This window comes from Nerophis lumbriciformis, linkage group LG03 (genome assembly GCF_033978685.3).
Source record: "Nerophis lumbriciformis linkage group LG03, RoL_Nlum_v2.1, whole genome shotgun sequence".
Taxonomy (NCBI): Eukaryota; Metazoa; Chordata; class Actinopteri; order Syngnathiformes; family Syngnathidae; genus Nerophis; species Nerophis lumbriciformis.
Window position 1 is genome coordinate 62,089,856 of NC_084550.2, and position 19,545 is coordinate 62,109,400.

General features: G+C 42.3%; 2 protein-coding genes across 2 annotated transcripts in view; one reads left to right on the forward strand and one right to left on the reverse strand.

Moving 5' to 3' along the window:
* The first annotated feature begins 278 nt into the window (after positions 1-278).
* On the forward strand, positions 279-13,097 carry LOC133588137 (uncharacterized). The gene is made up of 5 exons (XM_061940760.2): positions 279-897; positions 6,247-6,411; positions 6,490-6,668; positions 12,170-12,410; positions 12,473-13,097. The coding sequence occupies exons 1-5, from the start codon at positions 532-534 to the stop codon at positions 12,776-12,778; spliced, it is 1,257 nt and encodes a 418-aa protein (XP_061796744.2). The 5' UTR covers positions 279-531; the 3' UTR covers positions 12,779-13,097.
* Positions 13,098-13,139: 42 nt separating this feature from the next.
* Positions 13,140-19,545, reverse strand: part of pdhb (pyruvate dehydrogenase E1 subunit beta) — a 31,753-nt gene continuing 25,347 nt past the window's right edge. Inside the window, exon 11 of the mRNA XM_061940772.2 lies at positions 13,140-13,764. Within this exon, the coding sequence (XP_061796756.2) occupies positions 13,616-13,764 (149 nt within the window). The 3' untranslated portion in view covers positions 13,140-13,615. The remainder of the gene's footprint in view (positions 13,765-19,545) is intronic.

A 19,545-nucleotide genomic window follows, 5' to 3' on the forward strand; every position in this document is an offset into this window, starting at 1 on the left:
GGACTGGACTCTCACTATTATGTTAGATCCACTATGGACTGGACTCTCACACTATTATGTTAGATCCACTCGACGTCCATTGCACTGGTTGCCTGAGCCGAGGATGTCGTTGTGGCTTGTGCAGCCCTTTGAGACACTCGTGATTTAGGGCTATATAAGTAAACATTGATTGATTGAAGAAAAAGAATAAGAAGTAGTACTAACTCAATCCACGCGGTGGCAGTAAGAATAATGCTGACTCACAGAAACACGGAAGTCGTTTTGTTTGTCTAAATCCACTTCCTGCTGGCCACAGTTGAACTATTTTCAAACAGGCCTGAAGTTATCAATACTTTATGCGTCATCACACCCTGCACGCTTCGCTTGACACCCGACTTAAAGACACCGTTTCGCGGCGGCCATGCCGCTTCTTTGCGGAAGGCTTCACTTGTCGGCTGCCTTGCACCGTTCGTGAGCTCGCTGCTATGTAGCAAAGATGGCAGGCAGCATAGTTGTGACTCTGTGACAACTTCTCAGCCCCGCGGGCTCACCATGACAAGCGAGGCCGAGTCGAACGAGCACGACTATGCCGACACCGCCGCCGAGCTCCAAGCAGGCGCCGAGGAGGAGTCGGCCAAAGCGGGCGGGCAGCGCGGCCGTCGGCGGGCGAGGGTCCAGGAGGACAAGACCTGCTGCTGCTGCAGCGGACACTTCGAGCGACAGGGCCGGGGCTTTAACAGGAGGGCCGTGTTCACCTTCACCACCCCGGAGGCCGCCCAGTGGGTCTTCCCGGACGCGGCCGCCGTCACTAAGAAGTCGTTTGTGTGCGAAACCTGCGCTCAGGTCATCAGGACCAAGTGTTGGCGCAAAAACAACGGCAAGCGAGTTGTGTGGCTCAAACCTCCTTCCGCCAAACAGGTGATAAACCACCATTAACATGCTATTTTGTTGATGAACTCACTTGTTTCACAGTTCTACTGCTCCTGTCAGATCCCTCTATGAGGCTAAAGTTTGGCATTTAAACCGCCTAGACGTGGTGCAGTATCAATCAATCAAAGTTGACTTATTTACAGAGGTGGGTAGAGTAGCCAGAAATTGTACTCAAGTAAGAGTACTGTTACTTCAGAGATTAATTACTCAAGTAAAAGAAAGGAGTACCGGTAGTCACCCAAATATATTACTTCTAGACCTCCACCCCAGATCACACCTCACTCCTACCTACTTCTCCAAAGTGGGCTGGCTCAGGGTGGAGAACAGAGTAAAACAACTTGCACTGAGCCTGGTCTATAAAATCCGCTACACCTCCCTGATACCGAAGTACATGTCAAACTACATCCTTAACGTAAATGACCGCCATAACCACAACACCAGGGGGAGCTCCACTAACCACGTTAAACCCAGATTCCGATCTAACAAAGGTCTTAACTCATTCTCTTTCTATGCCACATCAATATGGAATGCACTCCCAACAGGTGTAAAAGAAAGGGCATCTCTATCCTCCTTTAAACCCGCACTAAAAGAACACCTCCAGGCAACGACAACCCTAAACTAACACCCTCCCTTCCACATAATACCTCTTCGGATTGTAAATAATCAAATGTAGACACTTTTTCTTATACTTTCTGATCTCTCTCTCTCTCTATGTCCACTACTTGCTGTACATATCCTACCAAGTCAGTCCTACATTGTTTCAATGTCCATTTCTCTGCTGATGCAATTGTTGATGTTGATTGTTGATGACTGAAGTGTTGATACCAACCAAATCTAACCCCCCCACCTCGCCTCCACATCCCACACACCGGATTGTAAATAATTCAATGTATATACTCTGATGATTATCTTGTGTGATGACTGTATTATGATGTTAGTATATATTTCATAGTATATATCTGTATCATGAATCAATTTAATAATAATAATAACTGGGATTTATATAGCGCTTTTCTAAGTACCCAAAGTCGCTTTACATGTAGAACCCATCAATCGTTCACACCTGGTGGTGGTAAGCTACTTTCATAGCCACAGCTGCCCTGGGGTAGACTGACGGAAGCGTGGCTGCAATTTGCGCCAACGGCCCCTCCGACCACCACCTGTCATTCTTCATTCAATTCACCGGTGTGAGTGGCACCGGGGGCAAAGGGTGAAGTGTCCCGCCCAAGGACACAAAGGCAGCGATTTTTTTGGGATGGTAAGAGGCGGGGAGCGAACCTGCAACCCTCAGGTTTCTGGCACGGTTGCTCTACCCACTACGCCATGCCGCCCCAATTTAAGTGGACCATTTAGTGGTCAATTGTACGGAATATGTACTTCACTGTGCAATCTACTAAGAAAAGTTTCAATCAATCACTTGAGTAAAAGTAAAAAGTATGTTGTGAAAAAACTACTCAAGTACTGAGTAACTGATGAGTAACCTGTTCGTTTAATGACGACGGCAACAAATAATGCACAAAAACATAAAAATAGCAATGAGCAAATTCAGAGCCAGGAATATCTCTTAAGCAACTAAAACAATAATATATATTAAATAATAATACATTAATATAAAAAAATTAAGGCAAATTGAGCCACAATAACTTAACAGCACCATAGGCTCAGTAGGCAGAGATTACAAAGGAAAATAACAAGTTAGCCTTTACGCAAACCATAAACCAGTGGTTCTAAACCTGGGTTCGGCGGAGGTCAAAACACACCCGACTCATCGTATAAATAAAAACTTCTCCCTATCGGCGTGTTACGGATACGACAACAGCAGAAGTCACACTGATTTGCAGGTGTGTAATTTGTTGTGAGTTTATGCACTGTGTTGGTTTTGTTCTTTGAACAAAGTGATGTTCATGCATGCTTCATTTTGTGCACCAGTAATAAAACATGGTAACACTTTAGTATGGGGAACATATTCACCATTAATTAGTTGCTTATTAACATGCAAATTAGTAACATATTGGCTCTTAACTAGTCATTATTAAGTACTTAATGCATTATTCGGCATGGCCTTATTATAACCCTAACCCTCTAACCCTAACCCTAACTAAATAGCTCTAAATTAAGTCTTTGTTGCTTAGAATATGTTCCCTATACTAAAGTGTTACCAAAAACATATAACTTTGTCCATCCATCCATCCATCTTCTTCCGCTTATCCGAGGTCGGGTCGCGGGGGCAGCAGCTTAAGCAGGGAAGCCCAGACTTCCCTCTCCCCAGCCACTTCGTCCAGCTCTTCCTGTGGGACCCCGAGGCGTTCCCAGGCCAGCCGGGAGACATAGTCTTCCCAACGTGTCCTGGGTCTTCCCCGCGGCCTCCTACCGGTGGGACGTGCCCTAAACACCTCCCTAGGGAGGCGTTCGGGTGGCATCCTTTTTTTTTTTTTTTCTTCTTTTTTTTTTCAACTTTGTCTTGAATTTGAAAAAAAACAAACATTTTTCACTAAAGAAGGGTTCGGTGAATGCGCATATGAAACTGGTGGGGTTCTCTACCTCCAACAAGGTTAAGAACCACTGCCATAAACTGATAGGTATGGGCTGCACCTGGGAACACACTGATTGGTGTTTCTATGCATGTGTGTGTGTGTCTATGAGGCTGCGGTGCGTTAATAAATGTCCCCACACGATGTACATTTGACAATGATTCATAGCAGGGAAGCTAACATCAACCTACGGTGACAGCCAAAATATCTACTAACGTTACTTACCACGATGTGCTTCCTCAAATTTGACGTTGAGTTCATGTAAGCGTAAGCTTGTTGTTTGCCGCTGAACCTTTATGTGCAGTTAATCACGTGACCGCCTGGCTCTGTTTGATTGGTGAAACGGCGTCAAACGTCACCAGTGACTGTATTTGATTGGTGAAAAGCAGGCATGCGATAGATCCTACTTTGAAGGTCTGTCTGACAAACCAAAATAAACAAAGCGTGCATTAACAGATGGATAAAAATCAGTAGCGAGCTGAATGTAGATAAATGGAGCGGAGTAAAAGTAGCGTTTCTTCTCTATAAATATACTCAAGTAAAAGTATGTTGCATTAAAACTACTCTTACAAGTACAATGTATCCCAAAAGTTACTCAAGTAGATGTAACGGAGTAAATGTAGTGCGTTACTACCCACCTCTGCTTATATAGGCCTAAATCACGAATGTCTCAAAGGGCTGCACAAGTCGCGACGACATCCTCGACTCAGATCTCACATCAGGGCAAGAAAAAACTCAGTTGGGAGAGTGGCCGTGGCAGCAACCTGAGGGTTCCTGGTTCGATCCCCACCTTCTACCAACCTCGTCACGTCCGTTGTGTCCTTGAGCAAGACACTTCACCCTTGCTCCTGATGGGTGGTGGTTAGGGCCTTGCATGGCAGCTCCCGCCATCAGTGTGTGAATGTGTGTGTGAATGTGTGTGTGAATGTGGAAATAGTTCAAAGCGCTATACAAGTATAACCCATTTACCCAATGGGATACAATGAGAAACCTTGGAGGGGACCGCAGATGATTGTTTTTATAATGGTTTTACGATTTTAATTGTATTTATAATTACACTTATGAACATTATATTATGCCTTCTTGTAACGTTCTGTGAAGTAAAGTTAAAGTACCAATGATTGTCACACACACACTAGGTGTGGTGAAATTTGTCCTCTGCATTTGACCCATTCCCTTGTTCACCACCCTGGGAGGAGAAGGTAGCAGTGGGCAGCAGCGGTGCCATGCCCGGGAATCATTTTTTGGTGATTTGGGGGGGGGGGGGGCAGGCACAGTTTCGGTGGCCACGGATGAAGCGCTGGCTGTCCAGGGTCGGGACCCAGGGTGGACCACTCATCTGTGCATCGGTTGGGGACGTCTCTGCGCTGCTGACCTGTCTCCGTTCGGCATGGTCTCCTGCTGACCCCACTATGGATTGGACTCTCACTATTATGTTAGATTCACTATGGACTAGACTCTCACACTATTATGTTAGATCCACTATGGACTAGACTCTCACACTATTATGTTAGATCCACTATGGACTGGACTCTCACACTATTATGTTAGATCCACTATGGACTGGACTTTCACACTATTATGTTAGATCCACTATGGACTGGACTCTCACAATATTATGTTAGATCCACTATGGACTGGACTTTCACACTATTATGTTAGATCCACTATGGACTGGACTCTCACAATATTATGTTAGATCCACTATGGACTGGACTATTTCACTATTATGCTAGATCCACTATGGACTGGACCCTCACTATTATGTTAGATCCACTATGGACTGGACTCTCACACTATTATGTTAGCTCTACTATGGACTGGACTTTCACAATATTATGTCAGACACACTATGGACTGGACTCTCACTATTATGTTAGATCCACTATGGACTGGACTCTCACACTATTATGTTAGATCCACTATGGACTGGACTCTCACACTATTATGTTAGAACCACTATGGATTGGACTCTCACTATTATGTTAGATCCACTATGGACTGGACTCTCACACTATTATGTTAGATCCACTATGGACTGGACTCTCACACTATTATGTTAGATCCACTATGGACTGGTCTCTCACACTATTATGTTAGATCCACTATGGACTGGACTCTCACACTATTATGTTAGATCCACTATGGACTGGACTCTCACTATTATGTTAGATCCACTATGGACTCTCACACTATTATGTTAGATCCACTATGGACTGGACTCTCACTATTATGTTAGATCCACTATGGACTGGACTCTCACACTATTATGTTAGATCCACTATGGACTGGACTCTCACTATTATGTTAAATCCACTATGGACTGGACTCTCACTATTATGTTAGATCCACTATGGACTAGACTCTCACAATATTATGCTAGATACACTCGACGTCCATTGCACTGGGGGGCAGGGGGTCCCCCCACATCTGCAGTCCCCTCCAAGGTTTCTCATTGTTATCCCATTGGGTTGAGTTTTTCCTTGCCCTGATGTGGGATCTGAGCCGAGGATGTTGTTGTGGCTTGTGCAGCACTTTGAGACACTCATGATTTAGGGCTATATAAGTCAACATTGATTGATTGATTTAACCCCCAATTCCAACCCTTAATGCTGAGTGCCAAGCAGGGAGGTAATGGCTCCCATTTTTATAGTCTTTGGTATGAATCGACCGGGGTTTTGAACTCACAACCTACCATCTCAGGGCGGACACTAACCACTAGGCCACTGAGTAGGTCGCACTTTGAACTGGCTTGTGTACAAATGATGCTCTATAATTAAACTTGCCTGACAATGTGTACATACAGGTGAGTGTTCAACACAAGAAAAGGGGCTTCAGGATGGGCAAGAAGAGCAAAGCAGCACTGCTGGTAAGCAAGTCTTGCTACAAGTCGGCCTTCAGGACCCTGTGGTCCGCTAAGGGCGCCAGGAAGCCCATGATGGACTTCTTGAGCAGAGAGCTGCGAGAGGAGGTGAGGTGGAAGAGACCTACTCACCTCTTGTGGAGGTCCTCATCAACTGTCCTCTGTCTCTTCTCACACGCACTAAAGATGAAGGTGCTGTCGCGGCATGCTGACAGTCCCTTCCACCAAAAGGTGTCGAGCAAGAAGCTGCTGTCCTTCTTCCCGTGGGGGCGCTGCCTGAGCTGGGCCCAGGAACACGCTCCGCTCATCACCACCTGCCTGAGCTCCATGTTCCCCACCGTCAACGCCCTCGTCAAGAGCAGCCAGTAAGTGCTTCTGTCAGCAAACGTAGCAACACCGTAGACGTACAGTAGAGGTAGGCCATGTAGCTCATAACAATATACAGTACAGGCCAAAAGTTTGGACACACCTTCTTCATTTTCATGACTATTTACATTGTAGATTGTCACTGAAGGCATCAAAACTATGAATGAACACATGTGGAGTTATGTACTTCAGTGTTTTTCAACCTTTTTTGAGCCAAGGCACATTTTCTGCGTTGAAAAAATGCGGAGGCACACCACCAGCAGAAATCATTAAAAAACAAAACTCAGTTGACAGTAAAACGTCATATCCAACAATTGTTGGATATGACCATACTTGCCAACCTTGAGACCTCCAATTTCGGGAGGTGGGGGGTGGGGTTGGGGGCGTGGTTAAGAGGGGAGGAGTATATTTACAGCTAGAATTCACCAAGTCAAGTATTTCATATACCGGTATATATATCCCCGCGACCCCGAAGAGAATAAGCGGTAGAAAATGGGATGGATGGATGTATATATATACATATATATAAGAAATAATTGACTTTCAGTGAATTTTAGCTATATATATATATATATATATATATATATAATATAATATATATATATATATATATATATATAACAAAAGAAATACTTGAATTTCAGTGTTAATTTACTTACACATATACACACACATAACACTCATCTACTCATTGTTGAGTTAAGGGTTGAATTGTCCATCTTTGTTCTATTCTCTGTCACTATTTTTCTAACCATGCTGAACACCCTCTCTGATTATGCATTGCTGTGTGTGTCACAACATTGCTGTTTACGGCAGACGGACTGCTTTACTGTAGACGTTCTTTATATTGTGGGAAAGCGGACTCAGGTCCGCATGGAGCTGAAGGGGGCGTGGCCTCCAGCTCCGCCTTATTTTCGGGAGATTTCCGGGAGAAAATTTGTCCCGGGAGGTTTTCGGGAGAGGCGCTGAATTTCGGGAGTCTCCCGGAAAATCCGGGAGGGTTGTCAAGTATGGATATGACTTTAAAGCATAACCAAGCATGCATCAATGTAGCTCTTGTCTCAAAGTAGGTGTACTGTCACCACCTGTCACATCACCCCTGACTTATTTGGACTTTTGTGGTGTTTTCCTGTGTGTAGTGTTTTAGTTCTTGTCTTGTATTCGGTGGCTTTTTCTCTTTTTTTGGTATTTTCCTGTAGCAGTTTCATGTCTTCCTTTGAGCGATATTTCCCACATCTACTTAGTTTTAGCAATCAAGAATATTTCAGTTTTTATCCTTCTTTGTGGGGACATTAATTACACTGGACATTGTGGACGCCGTCTTTGCTCCACAGTAAGTCTTTGCTGTCGTCCAGCATTCTGTTTTTGTTTACTTGTAGCCAGTTCACTTTGTTTTGTTCTGCATAGCCTGTTCTTAGGGGCATTCAACTTTTGTTTATTTTTGGTTTAAGCGTTAGACACCTTTTTACCTGCACACTGCCTCCCGCTGTTTCCGACATCTACAAAGCAATTAGCTACCGGCTGCCACCTACTGACATGGAAGAGTATTACACGGTTACTCTGCCGAGCTCTAGACAGCACCGACACTCAACAACAACAACACATCGTTTTCAGACTATAATTACTGGTTTGCAAAAAATATTTTTAACCCACATAGGTGAAATTACATCATCTCCCACGGCACACTAGTGGTTGAAAAACACTGATGTACTTAACAAAAAAAGGTCAAATAACTGAAAACATGTTTTATATTCTAGTTTCTTCAAAAAAGCTACCCTTTGCTCTGATTACGGCTTTGCACACTCTTGGCATTCTCTCCATGGGCTTCAAGAGGTAGTCACCTGAAATGGTTTTCACTTCACAGGTGCCATAGTTTTGATGCCTTCAGTAACAATCTACATAACTGCCAACTTTTGAAATCAGAAAAACCTAGTAGCCAGGGTCCAGGGGCTGCAGGCCCCGGTAGGTCCATGACAAAGTCCTGGTGGGGGGTTCAGGTTCGCCCCCCGACGCAAAATGATTATTAGCATTCAGACAGGTTAAAATGTTGCTAAAACCATCACTTTTCTATCAGTCACAGTGACTTTTCAAAACAAAAATCATATGGGTTGATTGACATGTTTATTCTGTAAGCTAACTTCAATAGTTTGAAATTATTTTGACAGTTAATGCCAGTTATCCTGTCAACCTTTCACAAGACTTCAATTTGTTAATTGAAAGTATAAACAGTATAAACACTTTTTACAGTAAACAAATGGTAAAACAGTACTAAACAATTCCATTAAAAAAAAAATTGGTGTCATTAACTTTCTGTCCAAGCTTGTATAATCTACTGCCTTGTTCAATTGTAAAAAAAATATTCTGTGCCTAAAATTCACATTTCTATCACAATTATCATACTGTAAACATGGTAAGCTAACTTCATTACAATTAATAGTCCTGTCAATAGCATGGAATTACAATTCAAATGTAGTTTTTTTGTAAGCCTTTCAAAAGAATTCAAAATATGAAAAATTAATGAAAATTAATTTAAGCCATCAGACACTTGAAAAGTGGCACATCACATCTCTAATGTAATCATTTGAACTTTTCAACAGAAATAGCACTGCAAAAATATTAAGGACATACTTCTGTATTTTGGTAGTTATGCTGTCAACATTTAACAAGATTTCTTCAACTTGGACTTGAAAGCATAAATAGTATAAACACTTTTAACAGTATAACAGTACTAAACAATTCCAATAGATAACATTGGTGTCATTACCTTTTTGTGGCTAAAATCCAAATTTATTCTATCAGATTGATCATACTGCAAAAATTATATGGTAACTTTATGATAAGTTTACTTCATTAAAATGTAATTCAATAGCATCATTAGCATGGAACAACAATTCAATTGCAGTTTTCTGTAAGCCTTTCAAAAGAATTGAAGAAGAATTAATGAAAATGAATTTTAGCAATCAAGACAGTTGTAAATGCAGCACATCACATCTTCCATGGTCACATCACAGTCAATCATTGTGACACAGCTTTGTTATTGTCCATGGTGCACCTCTTCGCTTTCTTGAGCTGCTCCTTTGAGTGGGTCATACTAGTTTTCCACTTGTATTGCTAGCAACGGCATTAGACTTGTGTTTTTTTGTCCCAACGTGGTCTTTTACATCGCTAATTCCTCCGTGTCCAATCGAAAAATCTTGTCTGCACAAGGTGCAATTCGCGTAGTTTTCACCTTTTGGAACGGATAATTATTCCCGGATAGGCTTTTGAATATTCTTCACGGAATGACTGCAGTTTTCTTTTCGGTTTAAGACTCGTTTGCGATTTTTCTCCGGCTGATTCCATGATCGTTCGCTCGTTTGGAAACAATGGCAACTGGTGCCTCGTGCTTGGCATTCGGAATGGCTCGATAGGAAGTTACGGGAAGCAGTGTCGATTATCATTGTTGTTACGCGATTTCGTGAATAAAACTTTTTTTTAAATCTTTTTTTTAATTAATGAAAAACCGTATTTTTTATCACTGCAACCGTAACCCGGAATAGGTAGATGAAAACCGTACTAATTACGGGAAAACCGGAGTAGTTGGCAGGTATGAATCTACAATGTAAATAGTCATGAAATTAAAGAAAACGCATTGAATGAGAAGGTGTGTCCAAACTTGTGGTCTGTACTGTATTTATGTTTAAAATAAAAGACAAAGGACGTTTGTTCTCGCTACATTAAGCATTTAAAATACATTTCGACAATGTGCCATAGAGAAAACGAGCAGTTTGTGTGGTTGACCGCATGAATGACAACATACAGTGGGGCAAAAAAGTATTTAGTCAGCCACCGATTGTACAAGTTCTCCCACTTAAAATGATGACAGAGGTCTGTAATTTTCATCATATGTACACTTCAACTGTGAGAGACAGAATGTGAAAAAAAAATCCAGGAATTCACATTGTAGGAATTTTAAAGAATTTATTTGTAAATCATGGTGGAAAATAAGTATTTGGTCACTTCAAACAAGAAAGATCTCTGGCTCTCACAGACCTGTAATTTCTTCTTTAAGAAGCTCTTCTGTCCTCCACTTGTTACCTGTATTAATGGCACCTGTTTGAACTTGTTATCTGTATAAAAGACACCTGTCCACAGCCTCAAACAGTCAGACTCCAAACTCCACTATGGCCAAGACCAAAGAGCTGTCAAAGGACACTAGGAAAAGAATTGTAGACCTGCACCAGACTGTGAAGAGTGAATCTACAATAGGCAAGCAGCTTGGTGTGAAAAAATCAACTGTGGGAGCAATTATCAGAAAATGGAAGACATACAAGACGACTGATAATCTCCCTTGATCTGGGGCTCCACGCAAGATCTCATCCCGTGGGTTCAAAATGATCATGAGAACGGGGAGCAAAAATCCCAGAACCACACGGGGGGACCTGGTGAATGACCTGCAGAGAGCTGGGACCAAAGTAACAAAGGTTACCATCAGTAACACACTACGCCGACAGGGAATCAAATCCTGCAGTGCCAGACGTGTCCCCCTGCTTAAGCCAGTGTATGTCCAGGCCCGTCTGAAGTTTGCCAGAGAGCACATGGATGATACAGCAGAGGATTGGGAGAATGTCATGTGGTCAGATGAAACCAAAATAGAACTTTTTGGTATAAACTCAACTCGTCGTGTTTGGAGGAAGAATAATACTGAGTTGCATCCCAAGAACACCATACCTACTGTGAAGCATGGGGGTGGAAACATCATGCTTTGGGGCTGTTTTTCTGCTAAGGGGACAGGCCGACTGATCCGTGTTAAGGAAAGAATGAATGGGGCCATGTATCGTGAGATTTTGAGCCAAAACCTCCTTCCATCAGTGAGAGCTTTGAAGATGAAACGTGGCTGGGTCTTCCAGCATGACAATGATCCCAAACACACCGCCCAGGCAACGAAGGAGTGGCTCCGTAAGAAGCATTTGAAAGTCCTGGAGTAGCCTAGCCAGTCTCCAGACCTCAACCCCATAGAAAATCTGTGGAGGGAGTTGAAAGTCCGTGTTGCTCGGCGACAGCCCCAAAACATCACTGCTCTCGAGAAGATCTGCATGGAGGAATGGGCCAAAATACCAGCTACTGTGTGTGCAAACCTGGTAAAGACCTATAGTAATCGTTTGACCTCTGTAATATAACCTTTGTTGGCAATAACAAAGTATTGAGTTGAATTTTTGTTGTTGACCAAATACTTATTTTCCACCATAATTTACAAATAAATTCTTTAAAAATCCTACAATGTGAATTCCTGGATTTTTTTTTCCAAATTCTGTCTATCACAGTTGAAGTGTACCTATGATGAAAATTACAGACCTCTGTCATCATTTTAAGTGGGAGAACTTGCACAATTGGTGGCTGACTAAATACTTTTTTGCCCCACTGTATGTGAGACTTGCTGCTTTCATTATTGAAATTATTTAAGTGAGCCAAATGAAAAGCTTGGCCTAAATGGAAGAACCTTGTTTGACGTGCGTGGCAGCCAGCTGTCGCAGGAGGAGGCACAGATGCAGGTGGTGCGACGCAGCGTGCTGACGCTGGCGGTCCCGCTCTTCACCAGGAACATATGGAAGAACAACTTCCTGCAGGCGGCGCTGGGGGCCAAGCTCCGCCTTCAGGGCTGCTCCGGCGCCGCCCTCGACACCCTCAACAGCCTGGGACTTTGCCAAAACAAGGACACAGTCAGGTTACGGCTTCACCGGCTGCACGGCGGCGGCAAGGCGGTGAGTAGACGTCACAAACACACGGCGACCTCACGCCGAAGTAACATTTGCTCTCCTCACAGAACGGCGGACAGAGGCTGAGTGAAGATCAGATGGCTGACATCGAGGAAGATGATGTTGAGGACGAAGAGGAAGAGGAGGAAGATGAGGATGACGAGGAGGAGGCTGAAGAGCAGGATGCCGTGCGAGAGGAAGAAGAAGAAATGGAAAAGAGGAGAAGGAAGAAGAGGAAGAGAGAGAAGCACGAGGAAGAGGAGGAGGACAATGATGAAGGCTCTGAGCAGAGGAAGAGAAGAGTGGTGGTGGTACGACTTGGTTTGCTCAAGGGACACTCGGAGGTCGGGCGGTCTGACCTATCAGCTCCCTGATGTAAGCAGAACTCTCCAATCTCAGAGCAGGACAGAGGCCCCGCCCTCATCTGTCAAGTCATCAAAACAATGAGGCAAAATGAGCTCATCTAACCTGAGGACACAACAGGGGTCACATGTTTATTTGCATCGTTTAAGGTTAAAGCTCCACAAAGACTTCAAAGTACTGTAGTTTCAGTTTCTCATGGGTGGGAACATTTTTGAAATGTAGTATTTTATATACGTCTCATTTCTTAAGGACAAATCTGTTCTCGCCTTTTGAGTTCAAACTGAAGCCAACCTTGTAAATATCACCAATAAAATAGGCTTGATTGCTCTGGCTGCTGATGCTGTCCAAGTATTCCACTTCAAACAACATGGCTGACAGGAAGTGTTTTATTTGCGTAACAGTCATTTACAGCAAGGAAAGCATCCACAATGAAGCTACGACAATGCTTATCTTCATCACCTCCAGCTACAGCTCACCCCCAGGTATGACTCAGTGACAGGAGGCGCTTTAAAAAAAAAAAAGGTCATATCTAATAAATAGGTCAATGATTGAAACAAAAAAAGGCTAAAATGTGAGTGTTGACTGGCATGATCCAATTGAATTAGGGGGAAATGATTATTTTGAAGAGGAGGAAGTTGTTTACTTGGTCTACAGTGGAGGAGACGACTCAAGCAGAGCATCTGAGCAGCTCTGAGGTCAGACGTCGCTCCGTCAAGCGTCGGTAAGGAAAGCTTGGACTGTATTTACAAAGTGTTTTTTAATGTTTTATCACTTTTCAACACCTGTGTGACCACACGTACTGTCAAGACCAGTTGGGCGCTGTGTCCCGAGCTGCTCTTTAGGCGTGGTCAAGCGACGTTCAGGGTCTTTTTGACGGAGAAGATGATGTCTTTGATCTGCGGCACGCTGTTGTCCTCTAGGATTTTGGCGTACGGCATGGGAATGTCGACACCTGTCACCCTTGTGGCCGGGGAATCCAAGTAGTTAAAAGCGGGACCTGCAAAAAACAAAAGATGCACCAACAATGAAAGTCCAGCTTTGTACAAAATACTGGTGTTAATGAAGTACCCCTCTACTAATGAATGAAAAAAGATACTTTTTTAACGGACATGACATTGCTGGTAATATGAGCCTAGGCGCGCACCCACACAGAGCACTTAGAAACAGTGTAGAGACAGAAGAGGGAGATTGGACGTATTTTGGCTTCAGAACTAACGATAAAGGTGAAACTAAACACTGATGCGCCACTGCAAGCAGTGCTTTAAAACATTGCCAGCTAGAGGCTAACGTCCTTCTACGGCATACTTGCCAACCTTGATACCTCCGATTTCGGGAGGTGGGGGCGTGGTCGGGGGTGGGGCAGGGCGTGGTTAAGAGGGGAGGAGTATTAAGTCAAGTATTTCATATATCTACATCCTGAAAATATGCAAACAAAACTGTGTTTAGATAATTGATACTTGCATAAATAAATATTAAGGAATATAACATAACTTGGCTTCTGAGAGCTTCAAAATGTAATGAATAAAATGCTAAAGTTGTTGATAAACAAGCAATTATTTAATAATTAAATATGGTCATTTTAAATGAATTATTATGATCATTTAAAACTAATTATTTCAAAGATTGGCTCCAGCGCCCCCCGCGACCCCAAAGGGAATAAGCGGTAGAAAATGGATGGATGGATATGTATTTTAATGTATAATTCTAATGCCTGGATGTAATAAGGAGTCAGAAAAAATACAAATAAAAATACAATTAATTTTGATGTTTTTAGCAAAATACAGTAAAAATGTATTTTTTTTTTTTTTTTAATTAATAAATATATTTATTTTTAGGTAAGATAAACATAATAATACAATTTATCTCTAGTCTGGATGATTTATTTCTTGTCACCCTGTTGTCCTCCCGTCTGAAAAAAGGCTGTCCTCACTCAGGTCCGCATGGAGCTGGAGGGGGCGTGGCTTCCAGATCCGCCTGAAAATCGGGAGATTTTCGGGAGAATATTTGTTCTGGGAGGTTTTCGGGAGAGGCGCTGAATTTCGGGAGTCTCCCGGAAAATTCGGGAGGGTTGGCAAGTATGTTCTACAGCAGGCCCGGGCAATTATTTGACTTGGGGGGCCAGATTTAGATAAAAGTGTGTCTGGGGGCCGCTATATCTACTTTTAGGAACACTAATACACAACCTCACAATAATGATTGAAAGCTAAAAAACGTTACGACAGACCGCCTTAAAAAACGGAATGGAATTTGACATTTTTTTTACTGAATGAGACACCCAGAATGTACATGAAAATAAAGAATGTGGGATTTACAATATTAACTATCAAGGATAAAACACTGAATATTGACAACACATTTTACAATCAAGCGAAACACAACCAAAATGCAACAAACAGTGAAATATGAACGCAAAGGGTAAAAAAAAAACCCACCTACAATCTGAGATATCTCATAGTGACCAAAGTAACTAATTATATGACCATAGTAACTAATTATATGACCATAGTAACTAGTATATCATGCAGATTCCAAGCATTGAAAGACTTAGTATAGTTGAAGACTTACGGTCATTAGAAAACATGACTACACATCATAATGGCAGCTACACTTTACATCTTAAAGGGGAACATTATCACCAGACCTATGTAAGCGTCAATATATACCTTGATGTTGCAGAAAAAAAGACCATATATTTTTTAACCGATTTCCGAACTCTAAATGGGTGAATTTTGGCGAATTAAACGCCTTTCTAATATTCGCGACGTCACATCGGGAAGCAATCCGCCATTTTCTCAAACACCGAGTCAAATCAGCTCTGTTATTTTCCGTTTTTTCGACTGTTTTCCGTACCTTGGAGACATCATGCCTCGTCGGTGTGTTGTCGGAGGGTGTAACAACACGAACAGGGACGGATTCAAGTTGCACCAGTGGCCCAAAGATGCGAAAGTGGCAAGAAATTGGACGTTTGTTCCGCACACTTTACCGACGAAAGCTATGCTACGACAGGAGATGTCAAGAATGTGTGGATATCCTGCGACACTCAAAGCAGATGCATTTCCAACGATAAAGTCAAAGAAATCTGCCGCCAGACCCCCATTGAATCTGCCGGAGTGTGTGAGCAATTCAGGGACAAAAGGACCTCGGTAGCACGGCAAGCAATGGCGGCAGTTTGTTCCCGCAGACGAGCGAGCTAAACCCCCTGGATGTCTTGGCTCACACCGTCCCTTATGCCACCGAAGATGATCAAGAGAAGAATATCGACCCTAGCTTCCCTGGCCTGCTGACATCAACTCCAAAACTGGACAGATCAGCTTTCAGGAAAAGAGCGCGGATGAGGTTATGTCTACAGAATATATTAATTGATGAAAATTGGGCTGTCTGCACTCTCAAAGTGCATGTTGTTGCCAAATGTATTTCATATGCTGTAAACCTAGTTCATAGTTGTTAGTTTCCTTTAATGCCAAACAAACACATACCAATCGTTGGTTAGAAGGCGATCGCCGAATTGGTCCTCGCTTTCTCCCGTGTCGCTCGTTTTCGTCGGTTTCGCTTGCATACGGTTCAAACCGATATGGCTCAATAGCTTCAGTTTCTTCTTCAATTTCGTTTTCGCTACCTGCCTCCACACTACAACCATCCGTTTCAATACATTCGTAATCTGTTGAATCACTTAAGCCGCTGAAATCCGAGTCTGAATCCGAGCTAATGTCGCTATAGCTTGCTGTTCTTTCCGCCATGTTTGTTTGTGTTGGCATCACTGTGTGGCGTCACAGGAAAATGGACGGGTGTTTATAACGATGGTTAAAATTAGGCACTTTGAAGCTTTTTTTAGGGATATTGCGTGATGGGTAAAATTTTGAAAAAATCTTCGAAACATATAATAAGCCACTGGGAACTGATTTTTAATGGTTTTAACCCTTCTGAAATTGTGATAATGTTCCCCTTTAAACATCTAAAACAATTGGGAATGTCCGGCGGGCCAGATTGAAAAGCTCAACGGGCCGCATGTGGCCCCCGGGCCTTAATTTGCCCAGGTCTGTTCTACAGTAATTTAATTCTCTCCTCCATGGCAACAAATAAAGTATCATCCCTGCAGGACAAGGAATAGCTTCACAGGCTTCACTACACACCTCAGGGGGATACAATAGCAAACGGCTAACAGCAAGCTAGCGCTCCTGAATGTAAAGAAATGGGTGGATCTATACAGACATTGTTACGATACCAAGTACAAGAGCCGTATAGTAACGATACCAAGTACAAGAGCCGTATATAGTCGATACCACAGCACTTTGTGCTTGCCACTTGCCTGTGCATTAACAGTGCTATATAAATAAAGTTGATTTGATTTAATACAAGATTTACACCGATATATATTTTTTTATTATCAACAAAGTCTTTCGTCTTTTTTTTTTTATTGTTTATGAAGTCAGGAAATACGTCCCTTAATTATGACCAATGTATGATCCTGTAACTACTTAGTATTGGATCTAGGGATGTCCCGATCCGATATTTGGATCGGCTCGGCCGCCGATATTTGCCAAAAATTGCGTATCGGCAAGGCATGGGAAATGCCGATCCAGATCCAGTTTAAAAAAAAACTGCGGCCCGTGTTTTCCAACGCACCAATTTAAATAATACATTCCACTTTTCTGCTGCTCCCTAATTTCCGTTCCGCATTTTCCAGCACACCTTTAACACATCCACAGGTCTGTGGATTCTCACGCATTACAGGACAGGCTCTTCTCACTCTTTCCTGTGTCTCCCTCTCACAGACAGCGAGCGCACCTTCTTACACACGTCACATACTGTCACGTCATACGTCACATACTGTCACGTCATACGTCACATACGTATACGTCCTCCCCGAGCAGAGAGGTAGCAGCATGGCTAACGTTAGCTGTGATGCTAGCGCAGTCGCTAAGGTGCACGCCTGCTCAAACGTCCTCTGCGCACGGCAAATCTATGCCACGCACAAAATCAAATAAAAAAATAAGCGCATAACCATTTTCGACACACGGACACGACAGAGAAAACAGTTTTCGTCATCATTGTTCAAATATTGTAATGTCTGTCGAGACGCTTATCTCCGTTCGGTGCCACACGTCCACACCATCAAAATGCTGAGGCAAAAATTTCCAGATCAACACCGTATGAAAAAATTAGTGATCTATTTAAGTAGCATATATTAATGCAGTATGAAGAAGAATGTTTTAATGTAGACATGCAAGCCATGAAAGAAAATTTTGAAAATCAAGACTACATTTCCTGCAAATGGGTGCATTTCTACCTTATATTTTAACTTTAGATTTATTCTCATATCAAACTCTTTTGGCTGTCTTTTTGACACTTACATCCGGCGCCCACCTCCACACCCTGGATTATAAATAATGTAAATAATTCAATGTGATTATCTTGTGTGATGACTGTATTATGATGATAGTATATATCTGATAGTATATATCTGTATCATGAATCAATTTAAGTGGACCCCGACTTAAACAAGTTGAAAAACTTATTGGGGTGCTACCATTTAGTGGTCAATTGTACGGAATATGTACTTCACTGTGCAACCTACTAATAAAAGTCTCAATCAATCAATCAAAACACATAGAATCATCATACTGCTGTGATTATATGCATCAAGTGTTCATTCAAGGCTAAGGCAAAATAAGGCTAAATAACTTTAAACTTTAATACATGCTCGGATAGGCCAGTATCGGTCAGTATCGGTATCGGATCGGAAGTGCAAAAACAATATCGGTATCGGATCGGAAGTGCAAAAACCTGGATCGGGACATCCCTAATTGGATCCACACCCAAATTTGTAGTACCACCCACATATAATGTAAAGTATCAAACAGAAGAATAAGAGATTATTACATTTTAACAAAAGTGTAGATATAACATGTTAAAACAGGAAGTAAGCAGATATTAACAGTAAATGAACAAGTAGATTAATGATCCATTTTCTACTGCTTGTCCCTCATAATCTTGATAAAATAATAGAATGGGAAATGACACAATATGTTACTGCCATCTCAGGGCATTCAATCGATTGCCATTGGACTGTTGCAATGGCCATTTGTTTACAACTGAATGGAATGCTTAGGTGGGGGATTAAGACTATTTTGGACTGATTATGGTCCATCCACAGTGATCCTTCTGCCACACAATACCTCAATGCTAACGAGGGGAATTTACACTTCCACGACTGTTTTTGGCTTTGACAGTAGAATTGTTCGTTTGCGTCAAAACAGTTTTTCTCACTGCGATAGGGCAAAACCATCCTTGTCCAGCCACACCCTCCTGGATTTTGGAGTGTAAATATTTGGGGTTTTGGCACCAGCCACTAGACTACATCTGACCAATTTTAAGTCTGAGCACGAGCTGATGAAGCCTACTCGGATCTAAGACAAACCAAACATTCCATTCGCGATCGATTGAATGTGATGACAATGTCCTGGATGATTGAGAACATTCATAGACAATATGTTACTTCATACGTCAGCAGACTAATTAGGATCCTGTTTGCTTACTGACTGCTAAAAGACATGTACTCTAGTTTGTTCACGACCTTATTTTATGATAAAATTATCTTTGATTGCAATAAGAAACATATGTCTAACGTATCAAAAGATTTTCTCTTTGAATAAAGCCAAAAATAACCTTTTCTGTGGTCCCTTTTATTTTAAAAAGTATCTACTGTATTTTTCGGAGTATAAGTCGCTCCGGAGTATAAGTCGCACCTGCCGAAAATGCATAATAAAGAAGGAAAAAA

Coding starts and splice junctions, on each gene's coding strand:
- LOC133588137 (XM_061940760.2), top strand. CDS start 532: ATGACAAGCGAGGCCGAGTCGAACGAGCACGACTATGCCGACACCGCC. Junction 6,412..6,489: donor GCAGAGAGCTGCGAGAGGAG/GTGAGGTGGAAG, acceptor CACGCACTAAAG/ATGAAGGTGCTGTCGCGGCA. Junction 6,669..12,169: donor GCCCTCGTCAAGAGCAGCCA/GTAAGTGCTTCT, acceptor CGTGCGTGGCAG/CCAGCTGTCGCAGGAGGAGG.